The sequence below is a fragment of the Lampris incognitus genome, chromosome 13 (assembly GCF_029633865.1).
Source record: "Lampris incognitus isolate fLamInc1 chromosome 13, fLamInc1.hap2, whole genome shotgun sequence".
Lineage (NCBI taxonomy): Eukaryota > Metazoa > Chordata > Actinopteri > Lampriformes > Lampridae > Lampris > Lampris incognitus.
Genome location: NC_079223.1, coordinates 9750131 through 9775162, shown reverse-complemented (window position 1 = coordinate 9775162; position 25032 = coordinate 9750131). Strand labels below are relative to the sequence as shown.

General features: G+C 49.0%; 2 protein-coding genes across 4 annotated transcripts in view; one reads left to right on the top strand and one right to left on the bottom strand.

Moving 5' to 3' along the window:
- Positions 1–25032, top strand: part of macrod2 (mono-ADP ribosylhydrolase 2) — a 622428-nt gene that overhangs the window by 101908 nt on the left and 495488 nt on the right. The gene's annotated exons all lie outside the window — the stretch shown is intronic.
- On the bottom strand, positions 11458–23364 carry flrt3 (fibronectin leucine rich transmembrane 3). 2 transcript variants are annotated; one of them, XM_056292384.1, is made up of 3 exons: positions 23044–23364; positions 15762–16499; positions 11458–14638 (listed from the first exon to the last, which is right to left on the bottom strand). In XM_056292384.1, the coding sequence occupies exon 3, from the start codon at positions 14594–14596 to the stop codon at positions 12647–12649; it is 1950 nt and encodes a 649-aa protein (XP_056148359.1). In that variant the 5' UTR covers positions 14597–14638; positions 15762–16499; positions 23044–23364; the 3' UTR covers positions 11458–12646. The 2 variants fall into 2 exon arrangements, with proteins under 2 accessions (XP_056148359.1, XP_056148360.1); XM_056292385.1 differs by lacking the exon at positions 23044–23364 and adding an exon at positions 19059–19955.

The following is a 25032-nucleotide window of genomic DNA, read 5'->3' as shown; positions in this document are numbered from 1 at the left end:
AGTACCCCAGGGCTCGAACCCAGGACCTTCTTGTTGTGAGGCGACTGTGCTAACCACTGTGCTCCCATAAGCTTTCTGCAAGTTTTGTTTATTATTTCATGTACAAGAGGATCTGATTGTCACGCTGTCATCTTGCTCTTTCTCCGTTTGGCCTCCACGCCGCAAAGAATCCCTTTGAAATGGTTTCATCTGCACAGCATGCATCTCCCACAATCATCTGATTTCATTAGCACCCTGTTGCCGTCAGTGTACGTCTCCTCAGTTATCTGCCCGGCTAATAATAATCCTGCATATTATTAGAAAATGAAGCATGAGCCTGCCAGTGTTCCCAGCAGTGTTTTCTGAAGTTGGGATGGGGTTTTTTTTTTTCTTCCTTTGCCTTGAGTTTTTGTTTAAATGAAACGTCTGCATATTTAAGGAGATGAATAATTAGTGGCCTTTAAAGCTTGTGGTAATATTAAATTTTCATTTTACTCGTGAGTTTTAATTTGGGCAGTAATCCCAGTCTTTGGTTGGTATTTATTGAAAAGGGAAACGGTCCCTCACAAGTGAAAAGATTAATTGTTCATCATTATCTCCGAAAACCCATCGTTTCAGTGCCATTCCTGTTGAAGGAGGAAGATTTGGAGGGATTTAGGCTGGCCTTGTTGCTAGCAATAATATTTCAAACAACAATCTCGTTTCTTTTCTTTTTTTTTCCTTTTCGCGGTGAATTTAAACCGTCTTTTGCAAGGTTGATGGTTATCTTTTAATACGTGTGATTATCGTGCCCAGATGAAGCGGCCGAGACGGTGAGATCACAGTGTACGCCATCTGGTTTAGTCAAACTTTGACAGTGTTTTGAGAGCACGCTGCCTTCCACAGCAAGCCTCTACGCTCCTGGGTTCAGGTTGAAGTGTGAGAATTAATAAGTCCCAGCACTCTCTCCTGCGCCACCTTGTCTACTCCGTAATCCTGTTTTCACCAGCGGCATCGCCTTTAATAAGAGCCGCTGTTAATGACATCCATGGCTGAGGTACAGCCTTTAGCACTCCAACCTGGTTGCCGCACACCTCCCCTTTTACAGCACCCAGCGCAGCTGGGATGTCTTTCCGAATTCCAGCAGACATCAGTATTTATGTTCCCGATTAACTTCACAGTAGAGGGTTTCTTGGAATCCACAGCCTCCCCCCCCCCCCGAAAGAAAAGTGCAGGTTTATGGGCTCGCCTTGGGCCATTGCTCTCCCGTAGAACTGACGGATAGTCCTACAGGTGTCAGCAGGCCGCCCGCTGAGACGCCGTTACGCCAGACGATTCCCCCTTGCCAAGACGTATTATCTCCTCGCCGGCGCGTCGGCCGGCCATTCAGAACAAGGGGAGGCGGTGTTGATGATCTTGAGGACCAGCGCACAGTTCGAGACCGCCGCACCGGACAGATGTTACTCTAAAGCCGGCCGGGTGTCGCGGCGTTCATGGGCGCGCGCGGACTTGAGCAGGTTTTAAGCAGTCGAGGGCTTAGGATTACAGTGGCTTAGATGTTTTGACCTCACCCTTCTCCTCTAACCCAGCGAATCGCTTGATTGAAATACACACAGGCGGGCTCTTATTCGTGGAAATTCAGAGAAGAATCTCTCCTTATCTCTTCCCTCCCCCCCCTCCTTTCTAAACAACCCCTCCTGCCCTTTGGATTTTCAGATTCCTCTAAATGAAAAATGATTCGTTCTCTCGTCGTTTTGTGCAACAGACGGCCTCGTTTCGCCACCACCCACCACCACCCACCGCTCCATCCACCCCGCCCCGACTCTGCCCGCAACGCGGAGGAAATGAGTTGTGGGAACACATTCTTCTCGCACAGACAGCTCGGTAATCGCGTGGCTGCGTGTCACCAGCGCACCGCAGTGACAGCAGCTTTTAATTAATCCCACATCCCGCTACCCAGCCCGGCCCATTAGTGGCTTCCCGTTCTACCCAAAACTTTCTTTTCTTTCCGCGTGTGTGTGTGTGTGTGTGTGTGTGTGTGTGTGTGTGTGTGTGTGTGTGTGTGTGTGTCCGTGTGTTTGCATGTTCACGTGTGTGTCGGTCAAGTCTGTCCGCGCGTGTGCCATCTCCAAACGAGGTCTCTCCATCCACTTTAGCATTGTGCGCGTTAGCGTCCATTGCTGTTGGCCGACACTGCTGTCACTTCCCCTCGCATCCGGAAGCGGGAGAAAGCCGGCGAACTGAATGCGCGTGTGGAAAACTCCACGGCGCGAGCTCCGCCGGCTCGTATCGCCGAGGAGAGTTCGGTGAGTCCGAGAGTGGCTCCGTGAGAAACACTTACTCCACTTGAAATGTTGGTAACGCCTCTGTGGTCGCTGGCCCAAACGACTGTCCCGGGCGGGTGTGCAGTGACGTCACTACACCACGGTGATCTTATGTAGAGGTGCGCCGAACATGCTGGCCTCTTAGAACGTGCTGGCCTCTTAGAACGTGCTGGACCCTTAGAACGTGCTGGACCCTTAGAACGTGCTGGCCTCTTAGAACGTGCTGGACCCTTAGAACGTGCTGGACCCTTAGAACGTGCTGGCCTCTTAGAACGTGCTGGACCCTTAGAACGTGCTGGACCCTTAGAACGCGCTGGACCCTTAGAACGTGCTGGACCCTTAGAACGTGCTGGACCCTTAGAACGTGCTGGCCTCTTAGAATGTGCTGGACCCTTAGAAAGTGCTGGACCCTTAGAACGTGCTGGACCCTTAGAACGTGCTGGACCCTTAGAACGTGCTGGAACCTTAGAACGTGCTGGACCCTTAGAACGTGCTGGCCTCTTGGAACGTGCTGGACCCTTAGAACGTGCTGGCCTCTTAGAACGTGCTGGCCTCTTAGAACGTGCTGGACCCTTAGAACGTGCTGGCCCCTTAGAACGTGCTGGACCCTTAGAACGTGCTGGACCCTTAGAACGTGCTGGCCTCTTAGAACGTGCTGGACCCTTAGAACGTGCTGGACCCTTAGAACGTGCTGGCCTCTTAGAACGTGCTGGACCCTTAGAATGTGCTGGACCCTTAGAACGTGCTGGCCTCTTAGAACGTGCTGGACCCTTAGAACGTGCTGGACCCTTAGAACGTGCTGGCCTCTTAGAACGTGCTGGACCCTTAGAACGTGCTGGACCCTTAGAACGCGCTGGACCCTTAGAACATGCTGGACCCTTAGAACGTGCTGGACCCTTAGAACGTGCTGGCCTCTTAGAATGTGCTGGACCCTTAGAAAGTGCTGGACCCTTAGAATGTGCTGGACCCTTAGAACGTGCTGGACCCTTAGAACGTGCTGGAACCTTAGAACGTGCTGGACCCTTAGAACGTGCTGGCCTCTTGGAACGTGCTGGACCCTTAGAACGTGCTGGCCTCTTAGAACGTGCTGGCCTCTTAGAACGTGCTGGACCCTTAGAACGTGCTGGCCTCTTAGAACGTGCTGGACCCTTAGAACGTGCTGGACCCTTAGAACGTGCTGGACCCTTAGAACGTGCTGGCCTCTTAGAACGTGCTGGACCCTTAGAACGTGCTGGCCTCTTAGAACGTGCTGGACCCTTAGAATGTGCTGGACCCTTAGAACGTGCTGGCCTCTTAGAACGTGCTGGACCCTTAGAACGTGCTGGACCCTTAGAACGTGCTGGCCTCTTAGAACGTGCTGGACCCTTAGAACGTGCTGGACCCTTAGAACGCGCTGGACCCTTAGAACGTGCTGGACCCTTAGAACGTGCTGGCCTCTTAGAACGTGCTGGCCTCTTAGAATGTGCTGGACCCTTAGAAAGTGCTGGACCCTTAGAACGTGCTGGACCCTTAGAACGTGCTGGACCCTTAGAACGTGCTGGACCCTTAGAACGTGCTGGAACCTTAGAACGTGCTGGACCCTTAGAACGTGCTGGCCTCTTGGAACGTGCTGGACCCTTAGAACGTGCTGGCCTCTTAGAACGTGCTGGCCTCTTAGAACGTGCTGGACCCTTAGAACGTGCTGGCCTCTTAGAACGTGCTGGACCCTTAGAACGTGCTGGACCCTTAGAACGTGCTGGCCTCTTAGAACGTGCTGGACCCTTAGAACGTGCTGGACCCTTAGAACGTGCTGGCCTCTTAGAACGTGCTGGACCCTTAGAATGTGCTGGCCTCTTAGAACGTGCTGGACCCTTAGAACGTGCTGGACCCTTAGAACGTGCTGGACCCTTAGAACGCGTTGGACCCTTAGAACGCGCTGGACCCTTAGAACGCGCTGGACCCTTAGAACGTGCTGGACCCTTAGAACGTGCTGGACCCTTAGAACGCGCTGGACCCTTAGAACACGCTGGACCCTTAGAACGTGCTGGCCTCTTAGAACGTGCTGGACCCTTAGAACGTGCTGGACCCTTAGAACGCGCTGGACCCTTAGAACGTGCTGGACCCTTAGAATGTGCTGGACCCTTAGAACGTGCTGGACCCTTAGAACGTGCTGGCCTCTTAGAACGTGCTGGACGCTTAGAAAGTGCTGGACCCTTAGAACGTGCTGGACCCTTAGAACGTGCTGGACCCTTAGAACGTGCTGGCCTCTTAGAACGTGCTGGACCCTTAGAACGTGCTCGACCCTTAGAACGTGCTGGACCCTTAGAATGTGCTGGCCTCTTAGAACGTGCTGGACCCTTAGAACGTGCTGGCCTCTTAGAACGTGCTGGACCCTTGGAACGTGCTGGACCCTTAGAACGTGCTGGACCCTTAGAACAGGGCATTCGTGAAAGGCCTTGGCGGATCCGGGCTCGCCTACCGACGTGCCCCCCCCCGATGTGTGTCGACAGGTTGTGTTCGCAGTCCTGAAAGGCGCTCCCACCACTGAATTCCGCACCTCTTGGAGACGCCCCGAAACGCTGTTACCCCGAGGCTGAGGCTCGCGTGTTGGCTCCAGCTGAGGAGTGTTGCAGCTCCCGCCTGGACGTGCAAGGGGGCCACGCTGGACCCCCTCTGGAGAGACAGACTCAGGTCTGGCCTGAAGGTCATACCTGTCAAACGGGTCACGTCAAACCTGCTGAGGCGGGGTTTTTACTCGGCTCCGTCTTAATCCTTGAGATATCACGGGGGGGGTGGGGGGGTCAGACTCAGGAGCAGGAGAAACGAAAATATAGGCCGTCGTTGATATAATTTAGAGCAGCCTCCCGATGACATCGGTGCAGTTTTCTGACCTGGCCTCTGCAGTGCTCTTAGGCGGTCAGCGCGGGACACTTCGTGTCGCGGATGATTCGATTCTGTCGAGCTGCCGTGTTTTCCTCCCTGACAAACAAAATGAATGGCCCAGCTGCACATGAATACCGTGGGCACCGACCTTGGCTCGCTATTCAGTATGACTTGGCTGTAGCACGCATTAGGTTAGCAAAGTGGGTTAAACTTACAGGCGATTAGGCTGTCAACATCTGAAAATAATGAGCTGCAGACAGAGCCACATTGGCATGCAAATACTGTACTGACATTTAAAGCTGGCTTAACGCAAACGAGGGGGAGAGCGCGGATCGAAGAGGAGTTCTGGCGTCCGACACCGGCGATGTGGGTCCACTGGGGGTAATGGACGTGCTGGACCGCTCGGAACTTTTCGGAATAAAAGAATTATTCCCCCCGCATCCGGCTTCTCGGACAAATGGGACTGAGGGTCAGTGAGGTTCTGAGGGGGACGTGGCGCTGATCTCCTAAAGGGCATCGGGAGATGTACAGCCTCCTGCACGATCATTTAAACTACTTAATGGAGGACAGGAATTAATGGCTGCCATAGACGAGAGTCAATTTTATAGATATTTTCATAACGCGTTGTGTATAATTCATGGTGTAACGGCACAGACGCTGCTCAACCCTCCCGGTTTCACTTTTGTTATGGTCCGTTTTAAACGAGAGTATCGACGCCTTATAGTGCAGAATCGCCGCCCTCGCCCGATGATATAGATGTGTTGTCATTGTGTGCCATTGCAGGGTGGCAAAGTCTTGATGGCGGCGGCGCTTGTTAATTTGTATTAATGTCAGGTAATTTAGAGCTGCAGTGGATGTGTGTGCAAGCTCTGTGCTCTCAGGCAAAAAATTGGATTCATTAAGAAGACGAAGGAGCTGGTTAGGGTTTCGGGCCCCGTGGTTTCAGGTCACTGAATAATGTGAAGAGATGGAGAGGGCCCCGACTTGGTGTATGGAGGCTGGTCAGAGACAGAGGGGAGAGGACAACACACACACACACACACACACACACACACACACACACACACACACACGCACACACGGCAGCACATCACTCACTCTGACGTATATCCCACTGGACATGACGCTTCATCCCTCCTATGTTTTACAGCTAGGACAGACTCCACTTTTGTGCGTGAGAGAGAGACAACACACACACACACACCGGGGACAGACACACACACACTCTTCCGTGTGGGACTGATATAGTTGAAGAGCCCTCTTGTCTCTGGTCTGTGGCAGAAGCAAGTTGGAGCGTGCATTGTGTGTTGTGTCTGTTGTTGACATTGTGTGAAGCACTAACACAAGGTCGTGTCAGTAGCAGAGAGAGAGGCTTACCGTCACACCAGCAGAGACTCGGCGTGTTTGGTTTGGTTCTCAGGAACCCGACAGCATCGATCACCGTCACATTGCACCGGTCTGTCTGTCTCCCCAGTGTGTGTGTGTGTGTGTGTGTGTCTGTGTGTCTGTGTGTGTGTCTGTGTGTCTGTCCCCGGTGTGTGTGTGTGTGTGTGTGTGTCTGTGTGTGTGTCTGTGTGTCTGTCCCCGGTGTGTGTGTGTGTGTGTGTGTGTGTCTGTGTGTGTGTCTGTGTGTCTGTCCCCGGTGTGTGTGTGTGTGTGTGTGTGTGTGTGTGTCTCCGGTGTGTGTGTGTGTGTGTGTGTGTGTGTGTGTGTGTCTGTCTGTCTGTCTGTCTGTCTGTCTGTCTGTTTGTCTGTCCCCGGTGTGTGTGTGTGTCTGTCCCCAGTGTGTGTGTGTGTGTCCGTCTATGTCTGTCCCCAGTGTGTGTGTGTGTGTCTGTCTGTCCCCAGTGTGTGTGTGTCGCCAGTGTGTGTGGTGTGTGTGTGTGTGTGTGTGTGTGTGTCCAGTGTGTGTGTGTGTGTGTGTGTGTGTGTGTGTGTGTGTCTGTCTGTCCCCAGTGTGTGTGTGTCGCCAGTGTGTGTGTGTGTGTGTGTGTGTGTGTGTGTGTGTCTGTCTGTCTGTCTGTCTGTCTGTCTGTCTGTCTGTCCCGTGTGTGTGTGTTGCCAGTGTGTGTGGTGTGTGTGTGTGTGTGTCTGTGTCTGTGTCTTTGTCTGTCTGTCTGTCTGTTCCCTGTGTGTGTGTGTGTGTGTGTGTGTGTGTGTGTGTGTGTGTGTGTGTGTGTCTCTGTCTGTCTGTCTGTCTGTCTGTCTGTCTGTCCGTCTGTCCCCAGTGTGTGTGTGTGTGTGTGGGTGTGTGTCTTTGTATGTCTGTCTGTCTGTTCCCTGTGTGTGTGTGTGTGTGTGTGTGTGTGTGTGTCTGTGTCTTTGTCTGTCTGTCTGTCTGTCTGTCTGTCTGTCTGTCTGTCTGTCCGTCTGTCCGTCTGTCCCCAGTGTGTGTGTGTGGGTGTGTGTGTGTGTGTGTGTGTGTGTGTGTGTGTGTGTGTGTGTGTGTGTGTGTCTTTGTCTGTCTGTCTGTCTGTCTGTCTGTCTGTCTGTCTGTCTGTCTGTCCGTCTGTCCCCAGTGTGTGTGTGTGTGTGTGGGTGTGTGTCTTTGTATGTCTTTCTGTCTGTTCCCTGTGTGTGTGTGTGTGTGTGTGTGTGTGTGTCTGTGTCTTTGTCTGTCTGTCTGTCTCTCTGTCTGTCCCCAGTGTGTGTGTGTGTGTGTGTGTGTGTGTGTGTGTGTGTGTGTGTGTGTGTGTGTGTGTGTGTGTGTCTTTGTCTGTCTGTCTGTCTGTTCCCTGTGTGTGTGTGTGTGTGTGTGTGTGTGTGTGTGTGTGTGTGTGTGTGTGTGCGCGCGTGTGCTTGCATTTCATGCGCTCGCATACATGCACACGTGTAGACCGTGGCAGGGGTGCAGCAGCTTCAGCTTCAGCTTCAGCAGCTTCAGCTTCAGCAGCAGCAGCAGCAGCCATGGTGGGAGGCCCGGAGGCCTGGTTTGCCTCCTGACCCCAGCACCACACGGCACCACACGGCATTTAGAAGCCATTAAGTAAGAGGTTGGTTTGATGTGCAAGATGTGTGGGATACCATTTCAGCACAAGGGAACAGCAGGCGCCTCATCAAGAGAACACTTTTATTTTGGTTTGGAAAGTAGGAGCAGTCTGATGGCACAGCGGTCGAAATAAACACAAACATATGCAGATGAGGGGCAAGCTCTTCGTAGAACCTTGCAGCAACAAGGACTCTTTTTCGTCTTCCAAGTTACATTTTTGTAAGAAAAAATATACCTAGTGTGTCATTATCGGGCCGCCCTGTTTATTAGTATGCATTCTTACCATTTGCACTTTCCATCTAACCAAGTAAGCTGTGTACTGTACAGCTAAGTGGTGTACAACCGCTCATCATAACAAGTACTCGTGTGTTAATACTGCACTGACTGGTGCTGCTTTGTATCCAGGCGTCCTGTTGTCCAAACCAAGCCAGTCCTCTCGTTTTGTTGAATTTGACCAAAACAGCCTCTCCTAGCGTGCCTAATGGGGCCGATGAACCGTCTTATGAGGAATTCACATACAGTACACAGAATAACAGTCAAGGCGGTCCTCTCTGTGGCGGCTCATGGGCCGAGCCAATTGCTGTGAGCTCTTTCGTGGTTCAGAAAGCAATTAAACCATTAGCCACACACATGACCTTTTCTCTCTTGTGTTCCTTCTGCTATACTCTGGTCACCCTGATAAGCCATGGATGCCCGCTAATGAGTGCCAGGGGGTCTCTCCTGAGCACACCCCCCCCCCATACAGTGGACACAGTGCCGATTGGTTCCCCTGATGAGCGCAGCGCCGCGGCCTCTGCAAAAACGCCTCAATTTTTCACCTCTCGGATCCTTGAACTGAGCACGACTCGACCTCGCCGACCTCTGATAAGTCAAAGGGTCACACGAGCTTTGTTTCTTTCGATCTTACTTAATGGTGCTGATGGAGTGAGACCTTGGTCAGCGCCAGGCCTCCGTGAGGTCATGCCTGGGGGCTTTGATACTGGCACCCATACGAATGCAAATGTGACCGGCTGCCCGGGTCGGTACATTACAATGGGAAGAGCAGCGGCCGACGGCAAACGGTGCAACTGCTGCCATTAGTTTTAATCACCAGACTGCATAAAAGAAAACTGTGCTTAGGCTGCTTGTTTGTCACACGGGAGAAAAATGCTCGTGGCACCTTGTGTTGTGTGATGAATTCTCTGACCTCTGCAAGAACTTGTGAGTGATTAAGGGATTGTTTAAGGAGATAGATGGGTCAAGGGTCATGAGAGATGAGCGAGGTCACCAAGGGCATCAGCAATCCGGTTCATCAATTTTGCTCCATGCTAAGTTTACCCAGAATGGGAGCGATGTCTGCTCTTTTGAATGTATGGTGCTCAAACTCGCTGATTTATTTTCTCCCAGGAATCTGACATTGTTCGCGAAAACAAAAAAAAACAACGCCACGCTCCTTTCAGCAGATTAGGCCAGGCTGTCATTCATCACACGGCCAATCGGATAATTTGAACGCACTTTCCCCATTCTTGGTACTTTAAATGATCACACTGCGTCAGTCATTCCCAGACCATGTGTGTAATTTACTTAAACCACAAAGCCCATCAATAATACATGTGTAGGAGAGCAGAAGGTAGCTTGAAAGGACGTCGTCCTGGCTAATGAAATTGCAGTGATCTCATCAGTATACCATTTTGGGTGTCTTTCCGGCTCTAAAAATGATCCCTGAGTGATTGGAGGGGGGTTTTTTTTTTGCAATCACTAGACATATGGAAGCCTGTGCTTAGGCAATTGAGCAATTTTAAAGGCAGCTCATTCATTACAATGAGCAAGGAGCGGATGCAGTGAAACCAGCTGAGATTATTGCATCCAGATTTACAAACGGGCTGATACTGTGCAAGCTGTAAGGTTGTTGTTTATGAGCTGTTTCATTTACTGAAAGAATGAGCCAGACTCCCTTCTTTTGGCATTATTTGTTTGTTATGGTCTGCACAAGGCTGCTGTCCACTAGATAATTATCTCGAGCTTTAGTGTTCGACTAGAGGGGGGTAAGTATAATGTGTTAAACTACATTACAGTGTTTTGTCATTCGCCTTTGGCTCTTTCTGATGTTTTCTAACTCGTGCAAAATTAGCCCCCAGGTGGCGCAGTCAAAAGACAGAGCATAAACACTGTAAATTATTGACGGTATTCACATGTGTGGAACTTCGGCCGGGCAAATAACTATTCCTAAAGTTGGGCTTCCGTTTACTTCCGCTCCGTCGTGATCCGATATATTTAGTGTACAGGACGGCGTTGGTATATACTTAAGGTTTGGATCACTTGCGCAGCTTTAAGCTGCTCTCGCCGTAATTAAAGCCTTCGCTGTGTTAAGAGCACATGGGTGTGTGATTGTGGGCATACGATAGGGTTTTATTTTATCCCTGTGCTTATGTGCTTTGGTGCAAGACTAACGGTAGCAGTGGACTCGCCCCGTGTATTGTTTGTGTGACATTGAATGCATCAACGTGGTCTTGCCTCACACGTAATACTCTGCTTTTACCTATTTCGCCCGTTTGTGAAAGGATTGTTTTCGTGTGTGCGCACCATTTTTCGGGCCCCTTGCCTGAGTGGGCTGCAGCCATGTTATTAAGTGTTCTGCCTGGAGCAGTGTATATACACTCCGTCCTCTGCAGTGACTGGCATCCTCAGCAGGGTCTGCCTGTACCACCCTCCATATGGCGGCTAGTCATTAGTTTTCTGTTGCCCCGGTGCCCGGGAGGCTCATCAAACCCCAGAGTCCAATCTCTCCACAGGCCTAGTTCTACTCCACTGTGATATTTTCCTCTCTGGCCAATCGGATAAGTCACACATGGCTTCACCACACGAAAGAACAACAGCAGCCTGAAGCAGATGTTGCTCGGTAGACTACCCATGGAGTGGAACACTGGGTTTCAAGAACATTCTCAGAGCTATTGTTAAGGAGTTCACTCCGTGTTGGAAGGGCAGACATTTTTTTCACGGCTGCAAGCTAAGAGCTGAAATAATTGCAAAGGGTTAAAATGTGCAGGCTATGTATTTCATCTGTAGAAGTTTTTTTTTTTCAGGTGGCGCCTCGGGGCAATTATTTGAGATATGAATGAGTAGAACAGTTCACTCATAACCTCTTTTACTTTTTTTACTCCCGGGCAGTAAAGATTTGCACAAGCATGGCAGAATTCTCCTGAGTAGATAAAAAAAGAAAAAAAGATCGACGGCAAAGCACAATTTGACGATGATGTTAAACATAGGCTACAAAAAAATGTAAGTCCCCTGTAATATTTCGACAGGGTTTGATGTTATTTGAGATAGGAGCAAGCAATATGTTACTTTTATCCACTTTTATTCTGCAATATGACCAATATTTTTCATATTCAAGTGTGTATGAAAAAAAGTCACTGGTTTTCTTAAAAAGCTAAATACAATAAGCATTGGATCAAGGCACATACAAGACTGGCCAAAGGGCATACAATGCACTTTGGTTTTCAATTGTAAAGAACAATTAACTTTAATTGTGGCAACATAAAAGTGTGTTCAAAATAATACAAAATAATACTCAAAACAAGGAATTGCTGACACTGTGGTATTCTAATGTAAGCCAACGTACTTTTGATCTTTTTTTGGCCTCTCGTCTAAAATGGCCTATGGTATACGGTACTGAAGAATGCCACCATTGTAGTTTGGCCTCTGTTGGCTTGTACAAATAGAGCCAGTAGGGGGTCCTCTGTGTCAGCCTGTCCACTCTACTCATATTTGAGGAGCAGATAGCTCCTAAAGGTCGATGTGCTTTATCTGCCCTGTGCTGTGGCGTACAAGCCAAAAGCCAGAAACACACGAGCCCTGCATGGATGACTTCGCTGTGTGCCTGCCTCTTGCAAACAGAAATAAAGGATTCTCGCACTAAACCAAGCAGAGACATAAGGCATCGGGCCTCATCTCTACTTGTTTCTATTCCATGCCGGTTGAATGCCAGAGCAAGCTCCTTGCTCTCAGGACATGGAGACAGCTCCCGTCTGCTCTTCCTTAAAGAGGGCAACATGCCTGCTTTGCCTATATGTTGGTCAGCTGTGCCTAATTTAATATCACGTCATTTTTTTGCCTTTTTGTTTTTCCAACTGCCACAAAGTGAAAAGAATGAACTGTGCTTATACTACATGGTTTTCTAAAGTCTGATTGTTCAACACAGCAATGAAAACCCACTTTCACAGTTGACAAGTCATCATATCTCAGTAGAACACAGAGTTTCTTTTAGTTGGTCGGTAACCTTAAGCAAAGGAAATACAGTACAAATTACTACAAATCCCTAAAATATAGAATTGCAGTTAGTTACAACACCCACTGATAGGTCAGTGACAGCCTGCAATTGGAACGTTCTTCGTTTTCATAAAATGTCCTTAAATATAAATTATATGGCAAATGTACAGAACATTGCTTTCTTAGTCTGATAGATCCAGTGTTTTGTAAAAGTCTAGCCACTCTGTTCAAGTCACGCACTCATCATGAATGTCCACACGCACTATCATGAATGGGAATGGTCTGAATCTGGTATTCCACTGTCTCTGTAGCTTCTGTTGCTAATACTGTTCTCATTGTGTGGGGTTTTGTACAAACTCAAGCCGTTTGGTGGGAAAATTGTGTGTATCACAAACTCCTCCTTGGACACAGGAAGATGGTTTATGGGTATCATCTGAAAAGATGTCTCCCTTATTTCTAAGATGGAGTTGTCTTTCTTGGTGCCAGCCTCAGCATAGTCATCCTTCCTCCGGCGACCCTTGTTGTAGGTGCAGTTCCTGGAAAACAGCGAACCATTCCTGTGGACATACCAGCACACCAGCGCCAACAAGATTATTGCCAGAAGTGCCACAGCCCCTCCAATGATAGCGGCCAAAGGCAAACTGGGGTTTTTGTAAAGCTCTTTCTCCTGCTCTCTGTTCAAGGTTGTGGTGGGGTTGTATGATTTGTGAGAGCCAGTCTCTGTTTCTATGCAAACGGGTGTCTCATCTGACAGGTAACTATTGCTGGTCTCCATGGGAACCATGCATATTCTATAGGAAGACTCTGGCTCCAGTGCAGTAAGCAGGTACTCTGTCTTCTCCCCCTGCACAATGGTCTCAGTGATGGAGCCAAAGGCCGGGCTGTGACCTAGCTTCAACCAGCTGAGCCGCAGGGCAGTCATGGGCTGTGACACCCGCCAAGATATGTGCACTGTATCTGCACTGCTCGACTTCACACTGATGGTGATGATCTTTCTGCCAGACGACGTGGTTGTACTGTGGTAATTTTTACTTATGTCAGGCCCTTTCACCACAGGCCTTCTAGTCACAAATGAGGGCCACTGAGGCAAAGAAGGGGATAAAGTGTTAGAGACTGTGCTTGTCTCATATGTACCAAGGTCTTCATCTGTACAGTCAAACATATCTGTAGATAGGTCTTTAATGGCCATGCCTTTGACCTTATCAGGACCCTGGCACATGAAGCCACGTACATTCACCTTGGAGGGCAAGGACCGCAGCCAGTCACGCACCCATTTCATCCTGCAAGTGCATTGCCAGGGGTTGTTGCGCAGCAGGAGTTGTGTAAGATTGTCCAGATCTTCAAAAACTCCTTGTGGCAGGCTGCTTAGGTTGTTGCCAGAAAGGTCCAAGCGATATAGCTGCCTGAGGAAGGCAAAAGCCCCTGGTGGAACACGGTTAATGTGATTATCCTGCAGCTGCAACTTCTCTAAGCTGGTGCCTGGAAGGTTGGCTGGTGGCGATGTCAGGGAGTTCCTCACTAGCGAGAGCTCAGTCAGGTTGATCAGGTTGATGAAAGCCATCTCCCCAATCCCACGGTTGTTGAGCAGATTACCGTCCAGGACCAGTCGCTTCAGGTTGATGAGATCTTGCAGTGACTGCTCTGAGATAGAGGAGATACGATTGTCATCAAATCGCAACTCCTCAATGGTCATGGGTAAGCCAGACGGGATGGTGCTTAGGTGGTTTCTGGAGAGAAAAAGCAGTCTGAGGTGATTACTATCTCTGAATGCCCCTTCCTCTATGCTGACTGCCGATACAGAGTTATCATCCAGATGCAGTTCTTCTATGTAGGGAATTTGGGCTAAAGAGGCATGGGTGATCATCCGGATGTTGTTCTCTTGAAGGTGGAGCTCTTTGACCCCAAGTGGAAGATTAGTTGGGAACTCATCCAGGTTGTTGCAGTACAGATAGATCTTCTCCACATTGGAGAGCCTACGGAGTTCTGTCGGGATCCCTGAACTCTTAATGCGATTGTTTTGCAGGAAGAGCACTGTAGCATCCAGGGGTATACCAGTAGGGATGGAGGTCAGGCCACGGTCGTTACAGTAGATGAAGGTCCCATCACAGCGGCAAGCAGAGGGACAGGAGGCAGAGGTCACTAGTGGGTTAGCAAGGCCCAGCAGTAGTCCGACCCTGATGAGGAAGAGGATAAAGGCCTTCCATTGATGCACCATCTTGAAGCTGTGTAGTCTGGCAGTCTAATCACTCAAGGGCCCCTGGGGAGGAGACACAAGGGTACATTTAATACACATGGCCTTTAAAGGAGAGCCAAATTCCTGTTCCTCATAATTGTTATTTGTTTGGAAACACTGCCTGCAGCACTTTGCAGATTAAATAACTGCTGAAAGAATACACATACGTTCCTTCTTATAAATTGATATAAATTGATTATTAAGCTTACCGGGTACTAAAACGAAATCAAAACGATTTATAAGCTGTAACTGTTGCTTGTTGTAGAGCTCTCCCAAAATCAATTATACGTAAAATGGAAATTTCCCTAAAATTCAACATTCAAAAAGTAACCCGCCACTACTTTCAGTCTTTTTTCCATTTCTTTGTTGCTGATAAGAAAAACTCCAAAACTAAATCCCTGTGTCTAGGCTCTTGTCTCAGGCATGTGAGATGTAACGGCGCTCCCTGGTTGCTTTACACATTTCTGTATATCAAAGCTGCCTTTCATTGCTACAGACTGTGATGGCGAACACAGTCGTGCTTTATTGATGAACTGTTGTGAAACTAGCAAACATCGTTGTCCATCTCTTTCCACATTCATTTTCTCGGGTTTATCTAGCTATTGAACGGGGAAGAAATGTCTCGCGTCACAGAAAAGAAGAGATAAAATTCCCATAAACAAATATCAGCTCACACCGATTCTTCTGAATTATTCCATGGATTTCTCTCTATCTTCTAGTTGCAGTCATTTGCACACTCGGACTAAGACATGGAGGCTGTAAAATCCCGAAATATCTACACAGCATTACGTTATTGATTTCTACTGAGACTGTGGGTGGTTAAAAATGCTTGTTGGAGGTTCCCCTTGCAAAACATAATGAAAAACAAAATTCTTAAACTCTCCATGCTGGGGAAGATTGCCCTTATCTGTGCAATGAAATGGTCGAAAGCAAAGAGGCTATAAGGCAGAAGGTGCCAACTGTGTTTCCATGTCGTCCCCCCCCCCCCCTAGCTGTCCAAGGTTTAGGTCCCTTGTAATTAGGCTAATACTGATTTATTGCTTTAATTATGCATTCCTACCCTGACCTCTCTTCCTGCTCATCTCATTAGAAATTGTGGTCTGGCCAGTGAAGTGGAAAGAGTCATAACCATCCATATTTGTCATACCTGATTTATAAGACGTGGTAAATCCTTTCCAGACACCAAAAATCCAATCAAGATTTCCTCTTGAATTTGCTCTTATCCTCTCAGAAGAGAAAAGTTTGTACAAGGGGTTTCTGGTGATATCCTGACCTGGTCAGTGTTTGCTGAGCTGATCCTTGTTTGGACGATGACCTCCTCTGTGTTGTCAGGGGCTCATGCTCTTAAAGCCTTTACCATGGCAGATAAGCCCACAGAAAAAGCATCTCCACTCATTGACAAAGCATGCAATCTCAGGGAATATTAAAAATCCCGATGGGTGTGGAAATCTTTCAATCGTTGCGCTCAGCAGCGCAAACCCCAAATTAGATTTTTTTGCTGTTTTATTGTGGTTCCTCTGTAAGAAGGGGTTAGCTGCAGCACAGGCTCCTTTTCACCATTAGGCCAGATAGTCATGATGTTGAGACAAAGCCGGACTGAGCCATGCCAATCCTCCGTGCCACGGGCTCAATCCAGGCCAGTTCACTCGTGTGCTCCAAGTCTGCAGGTAACCCAGAATCCTCTCCTCCCTTGTCCAGCTCGTGTACACATTAATCCAGGGCCCAGGTTCCCTCGACTTGAGCAGATAAACCGATGTTCTTCTCCCTTAATAGCGAGCAAAACAGAGCAGGCAGACTATCCTTCAGGACCCGACCTCCCTCACACATCTGTGGCTGGACTCATGCTGTGTCCTCCAACTCCGATTGCCACACCCGGGATGGCGCTCTGAAAAAACAGGCAGAGAAGCAGACATGGTTAATACACGTATGCAATTCTGAGAATATAAAAGGATGGAGAGAGAAGCGAGCAAGATATTACGAGTGGTGAGAAAAATGTATTTTACATAAAGGCATAGGTTGTTAAGTGTTATGCGCAACATCTTCCTTCTTTTTTGCTGCAAAAAAAGAACACAACCCACTCTTCCTACTTTATTTCTGAGAATCATTTTTACATGTCGACTTGTTAAGTGCTTATTCCAGTCTTGTTTTAATAGCATGAAACCTTGGGTGGAATTGATGTTATTTTTGAGGCTGATAGCTGCTAAACCTCATTAAATTTACGTGTATCAGGGGATTTCACTCCGGTGCTGAAATTGCCCATTTGAATTCCCTTTTTTAAACGTCTCCGATATTGAACCGTGGAACCCGTCTTTTTTGACATTGCAAACTCCTACATAAAGAATACCCTTTACTCTTGGCTGTGATTGTGTCTACTGACCTTTTGCAACCCCTGACACGTAAAGACCACCCTTCTTTCTTTCTATGGTGATTCTGGAAAGAATGTCGTATGCATACGAAAAGCTACAGTGATCTAGACCCTAATACAATGGCTGTGGGTGGAACCCTTCTGCCCTCCGTTCAGTCCTCCGGCTGGCTGTGTCCTTGGTGGGAGCTGGTTTTAAGATTATAAAAAAAAAAATTGAATCTCCTCTGATTCTAAGATGAGGCGAGTCCATGGTCACCAGAGATGAGGCTAAACCACTGAGACCCATATTGCTGCTACAGTCGGCCCTTTCCTGAGTCACCGCAAGAGGACGGTCATAACAGATAAGGCCTATTTGAATTTCGTATGGGGGGGGGCAATTCTGACCAGGTAGCTTTTTTTGGAGGGGGGGGGGGGGCTCTCCCTTTTTCTCCCCAATTGTATCCGGCCAGTTACCCCACTCTTCCGAGCCATCCCGGTCGCTGCTCCACCCCCTCTGCCGATCCGGAGAGGGCTGCAGACTACCACACGCCTCCTCCGATACATGTGGAGTCACCAGCCGCTTCTTTTCACCTGACAGTGGGGAGTTTCACCAAAGGGGATGTAGCGCGTGGGACGACCGCGCTACCCCCCAGCCCTCCCGCCGAACAGGCGCCCCAACCGACTAGAGGAGGCGCTAGTGCACCGACCAGGACACATACCCACATCCGGCTTCCCACCCGCAGACACGGCCAATTGTGTCTGTAGGAACGCCCAACCAAGCCAAAGGTAACACGGGGATTTGAACCCGAGATCCCCGTGTTGGTAGTCAACTTGGGGGGGGGGGCAATTCTTGACCATTTAGCTTTAGTCACTCTTCCAACCCCTCCCCGACCCCCAATTCCCTGTCTATACGTTCTATGAATGTTGCTCCCACTGGTAAAAATAGAATATCCTTTACCAAAGAGAATGTTATGTTTCCTCTGACAACACAATGGCTTTGTGTCCCTATGTGTAACTGGAACTCAGACTCGATTACAACTCCTGAGACACTGTCTAGTAATAACCCCACCCCACCCCCACCCTCCTCTCCAGCTCCATCTAAACACAGCCCTCCATCCAGTATTGCATTAGTAGTAGATTAGAGTCTGAAAAACAACAGATGTGACCTCTACTAACTTCTGGAATAAAGAAGCCTGGCAAAGGGGGGGGGGAATCTAAAATATCTAAAATGCTGCAATAGAGTTTAGAAAATGGCTGGGTGAGCGAGGCATATGTGTCGTCTCTCTCTCTCAGAATGAACTTTTAATGCAGCACTTAGTCAAGCTATTTCAATTTTAAATAGTCCTTGTCACCTCATTCTGTTAAGTTCTTCTGCTCCCCGAATACTATTCTGTCAGCGGGCTTGACTTGAATACTTATAAACTCTTAGTGTTAAATTAAAGAAAGGAGCCTAATTGCCTCCATGCTTCCATCAAGAGGATCCAGCAGGATGTATCAGCACTCAAACTAAAGGGCTTTCTTTCGGGGCGGAGATACAGAACATTTCTTAGCATAAATAGACCTATCTGTCATATGCCAACACACTCCACGGCATGCTGCCCGTGCTTCGCCCGCTGCAGCACCGACTCCGCCGGCTGCTGTAGAGGTGTCGTGTGTGGCTCAGTGTCCAGTAAATAGAACAAGGGATACGGTTGGTTATACAAGACTACTGATTACACGGAAGCCAAATCAGTTTTTAAGATGGCAGTTTTAAGATAGATGTTTCTCTAAACCGCGCAGATTAGGCTTTGTAGGGAGTCAGGTTGAGTCCCGGGACGGGATTCTGGTGGGGTTTTTTTTGGCTCTCATCGGATTTCAGCGGCGTGGCCTCTCTCTCCATTGTTCTTTGCAAGACAAGTATGTGGGCCTTGAAGCCTTAACTATGAGAGTTGAAGCATTCACACGTGTTTGCTGTTGAATTCAGAACTTGTTATAGTCCAGGCTAGTTCTTTCCCTCAGTCTTATCTATTGTAGTAGCTTAAAGGATGTATTACACAAACTTGTACACTGATAATACACATGCATACACACACACACACACACACACACACATAGCCTCACCCCACACACCACGCTGATGCACGGACAGTCTTTTTGCAGCAGTGGTTGGTTGAATAAAACCTTTCCGGTGATGGATGTCTTTCTCCATTGTCCTAATAAGCTCCTCTGGTCACTACGCAATTTCTCCAGCAGTCAAAATGGCTTCTGCTTCATTTAATCTGAGCCAGCACAGTTAAATTGAGCATTTGGTAAATTTGTGTGTGTGTGTGTGCATGCGTACAGCTAGTTACCTTTCACTTGAGAGCGTGGGAGGTACACACAGAGCCAGCACACTGATAGCTATTGTAAACCCAACACGCCTAAGTGCACATTAGTCTGCAGTACCAGGGCCCGAGACTCTGTGCCCACCAGTCAAAGAAGACAAAAGGAGAGAGGCTTCGCAAAAGGGCTGGAGTAGAAACAATTTCATGCCTGTCAAAAATATTCCGTATTGTGATGATTTTTGGTCCCATAAAGTCAGGAATAACATTACATGGCTTGCATTTAGGGAAGAAAGAGCTGTAGAAACAGTAATGGCTCGCAGTTAAATTATTCATGACTCGTGAAATTAATTTTGAGCCACTGTAGAGCTATCCTTTGGGAAATCTGTGTTGTTTGTGTCTTCTGTTGATTATATATACACTAGGTAATAATGCAGTTTTAAATCAGGAGTGATTGCTATAAGTGCTGTTGTTCACTACCAGTTTTTGGCGTATTTCAGTCATCGTCGTGCAGCGAGGCTATTAAAGGCCCAAAAAGTGGATCATCCTCGTTTATTCTTAGTGGCTATTTCAGTAAATTACTAATGCAGAACATGGGAATGAGGTGGACCTAATGGGGGTAAGATGGTGTTTATGTAAATAAATGTTTATTTTGTTCAATGTATTTATGTATTCTTTTAGTAAAATGGAATACATCTAAGCCAAACATGACTACAAAATGGGGTCTATACTGCCATGCATATATATATATATATATATATATATGTGTGTGTGTGTGTGTGTGTTCATATATATATATATATATATATATATATATATATATATATGTATGTATGTGTGTGTGTGTATATATATATATATATATATATATATATATATATATATATATATATATATATAAAATGCATTTCTATTCTTATTTGCTGATGACTTTGGTCAGTGTAACACATATTTAATCTTAGTTTATGTCTACACACGAGTCCCCAGCCCCCCGAAACCTTCTGTCCCTGCTCGTCACATCACTAGAAGTTGAGTGTGAAGGGAGGGCATGGGCCCACTGTGGTGCTCAGACACAATGGGACATTCATGATCACATCTGAATTCACACAGGGACACACAAGCATGTCTCAGTCACACAAATAAAGAGAAAATCTAACACAGTTTTTGCAGATTTGGTATGCGGCCTCCCGACACCGTCTTGGGGTGAGCTGAACAGACAGATGATAGTTTTGCTAGCCCATTAAGGAGAGAGGAGGCTCTGGTACAGACGAGGGGGGGGGGTGTCTCTTTTGTACTAGTCTGAAAGGAGAGATCTTTAGCAGCTGCAATGTTTTTTCCCCACATGGGGGTGGTAGGCACTGCGACATGAAATGTTTTTTGCGTGTGTGTGTGCAAGCATATGTGTGTGTGTGTGTGTGCATGCATGTGTGTGTGTGTACGTGCATGCATGCATGTATGCGTGTGTGAGGCAGGCGCACACCAACGCATGCCATGATCTGGTACTGTGATCATGCAAGACCCCCAGTTTAATTACAGAGGGCACCCGCCTCAGCGTAGGCCATATGCATGCATGGATTTGGCCACCCGTCCGCAGGTTTTATCTGTTATATTTGGAGCCACATCAACCCTCTCAAAGCTTTGTGCCAACATCATCTCACTAACCGTCGCTAACCTTTCATGTGTGTATTTCCTTTGGTGGGTTTACCGGGGCCCTCAGACGTTGCTCAGAGGCTGCACGAGAGATAAACTGAGCTGAACTGGCTGGGAAGACTGTTTGTATTACAGGTCTTGGCGTCCACACGGGCGTATTAAATGGGAGTTACGGGGCGGTCGGTACGTATTCCTCACACGTTTGCTCACGTAAAACCTCCGCTGAGGATTTCAATTCATATTTTATGTAGTTTTTTTTTTTTTTTTCAAATCTGGAAATTGAAGACCTTGTCCCTAATGTGTCTTCTGAAATGTCTCCAGGAGGAGGTTGATGGAGGACCTCCGCCTCTGAAGACACCTGGATTTGCTGCTGTGCGTTACGTACTGAGAACGATATTCATTTAATCGTCGGCAGAGGAGAGTCAACGAGCAGGGCCACCGTAGGAAGGCGTTGAAAACAGGAGTCGCGTTTACCTCCTGGCGTTTCCAACATTTATTTCTATTCACGAGCTCCTTTTATCGGCCGAGAAGGAGAAGGAGATGGAAGATCATTTGCAGAACCTTTAGGGGGGTTGGGGGTGGCTCTGGGTTTTGTGTCTGTATATTAGCCTGTATACTATAACCCACGGCGTCCCCGGCCTGTCGGTCAGCAGCAGCACAGAGCGAGAGAGGATCCCGGCTGGCGCTTATCTAATAATGGGATAAAACAAAAGGCACGCTTATGAAGAATAATCCCATCAATGATAGTCTTCATAATGAATGTGCACGCTGGACTGGACCCGGGGTGTGGAGCCCTGCTGTCAGCACATGACCCGGTGTTATCTTCCGGTGTCGTGCAGCCCTGCGTTGCCCACATGCTCGTTACACCGCGGCGGGTAATTACTATAAGGCCCAAATGTGTTGTGGGTTTGTCAAGTGTGATAATAAAGGTACAACGTGTGTGTTTTGATGTGCGTCGCAGTAAGGCTGCTGTACAGACCCCCCCCCCCATCTCTCCCTCTCTCTCTCTCTCTCTGCACTGCACTGCACTGCCAGCAGCAGAGGTGGATGGTGCTGGGGGGCTTCACCTCCATCTGCAAACGCTGCAGCTGCAGCGGGGGGGGGGGCAGATTTGCAAAATGTACAAGGGATAACATGTAGAAGGGTAACCTGCTTATTTTGGATGAAAACGGGGGATGCGGAGGGGGGGGGGGCGCGCGGAGTTTCCCTTCACATTGAACTGCTCTCTCTCTCCCCCCTCTCTCCCCCTCTCTCTCTCCCCTTCTCTCTCTCCCTCTCTCTCTCTCCCTCTCCCCCCCTCTCTCTCTCCCCCTCTCTCTCTCCCCCTCTCTCTCCCTCTCTCTCCCCCCCTCCCCCCCCTCTCTCAGCGTTTGTAATTTTAATTTCAGATGCGCGCGTGCGAGTGTCTTTTCGGACGATGTCGCGGCGTGTTTATTCAAGTCGTCCCTGACTATTATTATTATTATTATTGTTATTAATAATTATGGCGGGTGGGTGATACCGCCTCTGCTGCCGTCTGGTTTGGTGTCATGGGAGACTTGAAACGGGGAACCAGCATGGAAAGCACTCGGCGGTCCTGTTGCTCCGCGGCGCGGCGCGCTGCGGCGCGTCGGCGCAACACGGCGAGACGAGGGGCGCCGAACAAGCCGTGCCCACATTTAGTAAAGAGAAGAAGAAGCAGCGACAACAACAACAAACAAAAAAGAAAGAAGAAGAAAAAAAAGAGAGAGCGAGAGTAGTCTCGGACGAGCCGGGGGGTCCGCCAGGCGCAGGATAAGGCGAGTGGACGCGGCTCCGAGCGCTCGCCGTGGGAGCCGGGCGATGCGCGGGGTTCGAACGCGTGATCCCCCCTCTGACGTGCTGAGCCTCGGCTCGTCCCGAAACAACGCGCTGCGGTGGGGTTAAACCTGTGACCCCCGCGGCACCGCGGGACCGCGTTACGCGACAGGACCCCGGCGGGGGGGGGGGTGAGGGGGGGGGGAGACGCGGTGTACTTTGATATAACCTGACGGGTTACACTGTATCCGTGCTGACTTCCATCTAGCCGTTCAGAAAGAGAGGGTCAAAAAAAGACACGCACACGCACACGCACACGCGTCCTGAAAGACGACTACAGCGGCCCGAACCTCACTTACCTCCACCATCAAGCAAACCAAAAAAAAAAAAAAAATCAAAGTTACACAGGTATCCTCTTAAAACGCGTTGACGGGAGAGAAGAAGAAGAAGAAGAAGAAGAAAAAATAATCCAGTCCAGGTTATGGAAAGGTAACGTCGGATCCCCCCAAAAGCCCAACTCGCAGGGTTTGGCAGCTTTCGCTCTGTGTGGTGGGAGCTGTGCAGCAGCACTGGTTTACTTACTGGTGCCCTTCGCGCACTTCACCACCACACGCACACACACATTGTGTAGGACGGAGCGGGGAGCGGGGCGCAGTGGCGGCGGCGGGGACAGGTCGCTCGGTTAGATCTCAATACAAATGGAGAGTTGTATCTGCCTCCAGCTCTGCTTCAATAGAGCGCTGATGTCATTTAGGGGAGGGGCCTCACCCCCTCCCCGCCCCGTCCCCAGTCTCTCGCTCGCTCGCTCGCTCGCTCGCGCTCGCTCGCGCTCTCTCGCGCGCGCTCTCTCTCTCAGAGGAGCAAAGAGAAGGTGCAGTGTTAGGTGGTCACACTAGGGGGAGTGGAAGAAAGGAGGAGAGGCTTTCAGAGTCTCGTCAGACGTGTGCGGCGAGAGAGGAGTGAACGGTTACTGGCTGGATACTGGAAAGCAACGCTCATCGGCAGGAAAGCAGGGGCGGATAAAGTGGAAACGTCTGGAGCGTGAGAGACGGAGGGGGGGGGGGAGAGGGGGGTATGGTAGCAGACGCTACGTCGGTGCTGGTAGAGTCAATATACGTGCACGTGTTAGGAAGGTCTCGGAATAACTAATTACTAATCTGTTTTGAACACGGCGGGTTCGCTACCGAGGAAAGATGCTTTTTCCTTTTTTTTTCAGGTTTCCTCTATTTATATTTTATCTCAGCGGATAACAGAAACATTTGCTTGAGGGGAAAAAAAAGGAAATATTTTTCCCAGTCCTCTATTTGTTTTGCATTTTCTTTCGAGCCGACACTAATTCATTCTACAACACCGAGCGTGTTGCATTTGATATTAGAAACGGTCACAATATTGCCCAATTTTGGTACACGTGTAATGTGTACTGAAATCTTGCACACAGTACAAGGGTGGCACAATGGTTAGCGCGGTCGCTTCACAGCAAGAAGGTCCTGGGTTCGAGCCCCGGGGTAGTCCAACCTTGGGGGTCGTCCCGGGTCGTCCTCTGTGTGGAGTTTGCATGTTCTCGTGTCTGTGTGGGTTTCCTCCGGGGGCTCCGGTTTCCTCCCACAGTCCAAAGACGTGTAGTTCAGATGACTCGGCCGGACTAAATTGTCCTTCGGTGTGAATGTGTGCGTGTGTGTGTGTGTGTTTCGGCCCTGTGATGGACTGGCGGCCTGTCCAGGGTGTCTCCCCGCCTGCCGTCCAGTGACGGCTGGGATAGGCTCCAGCATCCTGCGACCCTGAGTAAGGATAAGTGGTTTTGATATCGAATGAATGAATGAGTTATTGTTCAACAGTGAACATTGACAATTTAGCAGAATTCACAGTATGAATTCATGAGTTATGCTAATTTCCTATGGCGGGTGCGTTTTCAGGTATGTGTGTGTTGACATGGACGTTACGCACATACCGTATGTTATTCTGGTGACTCACTCATAAACACCTGAGTTGTTGACTTTTGCCCCTCTGCTTTCTGTTTGACCCTGGGTAGCGTTCCATCTTCGTGTGTAGATTCATCCACATGGCGGGTTAGCTCTGTCGGCGCCCCAGAGCAGGGCTGAGTCACCCTGTTAAAGGGGCATGAAGCAGAGCTGACCCGGCCAACACTCTGACCCCCCCCCCCCACGTCATCACCAGTGTTTCCCCCCTCCAGCTAGCAGGCCATCGGCGGGCACGGTGAATCCAGTCCATCAGGCGGTGCTGGAGCAGCTCGAGTCCATCTCCTTCTGAAGCAGAGCTGACCCGGCCAACACTCTGACCCCCCCCCCATATCACTAGTGTTTCCCCCCTCCAGCTAGCAGGCCATCGGC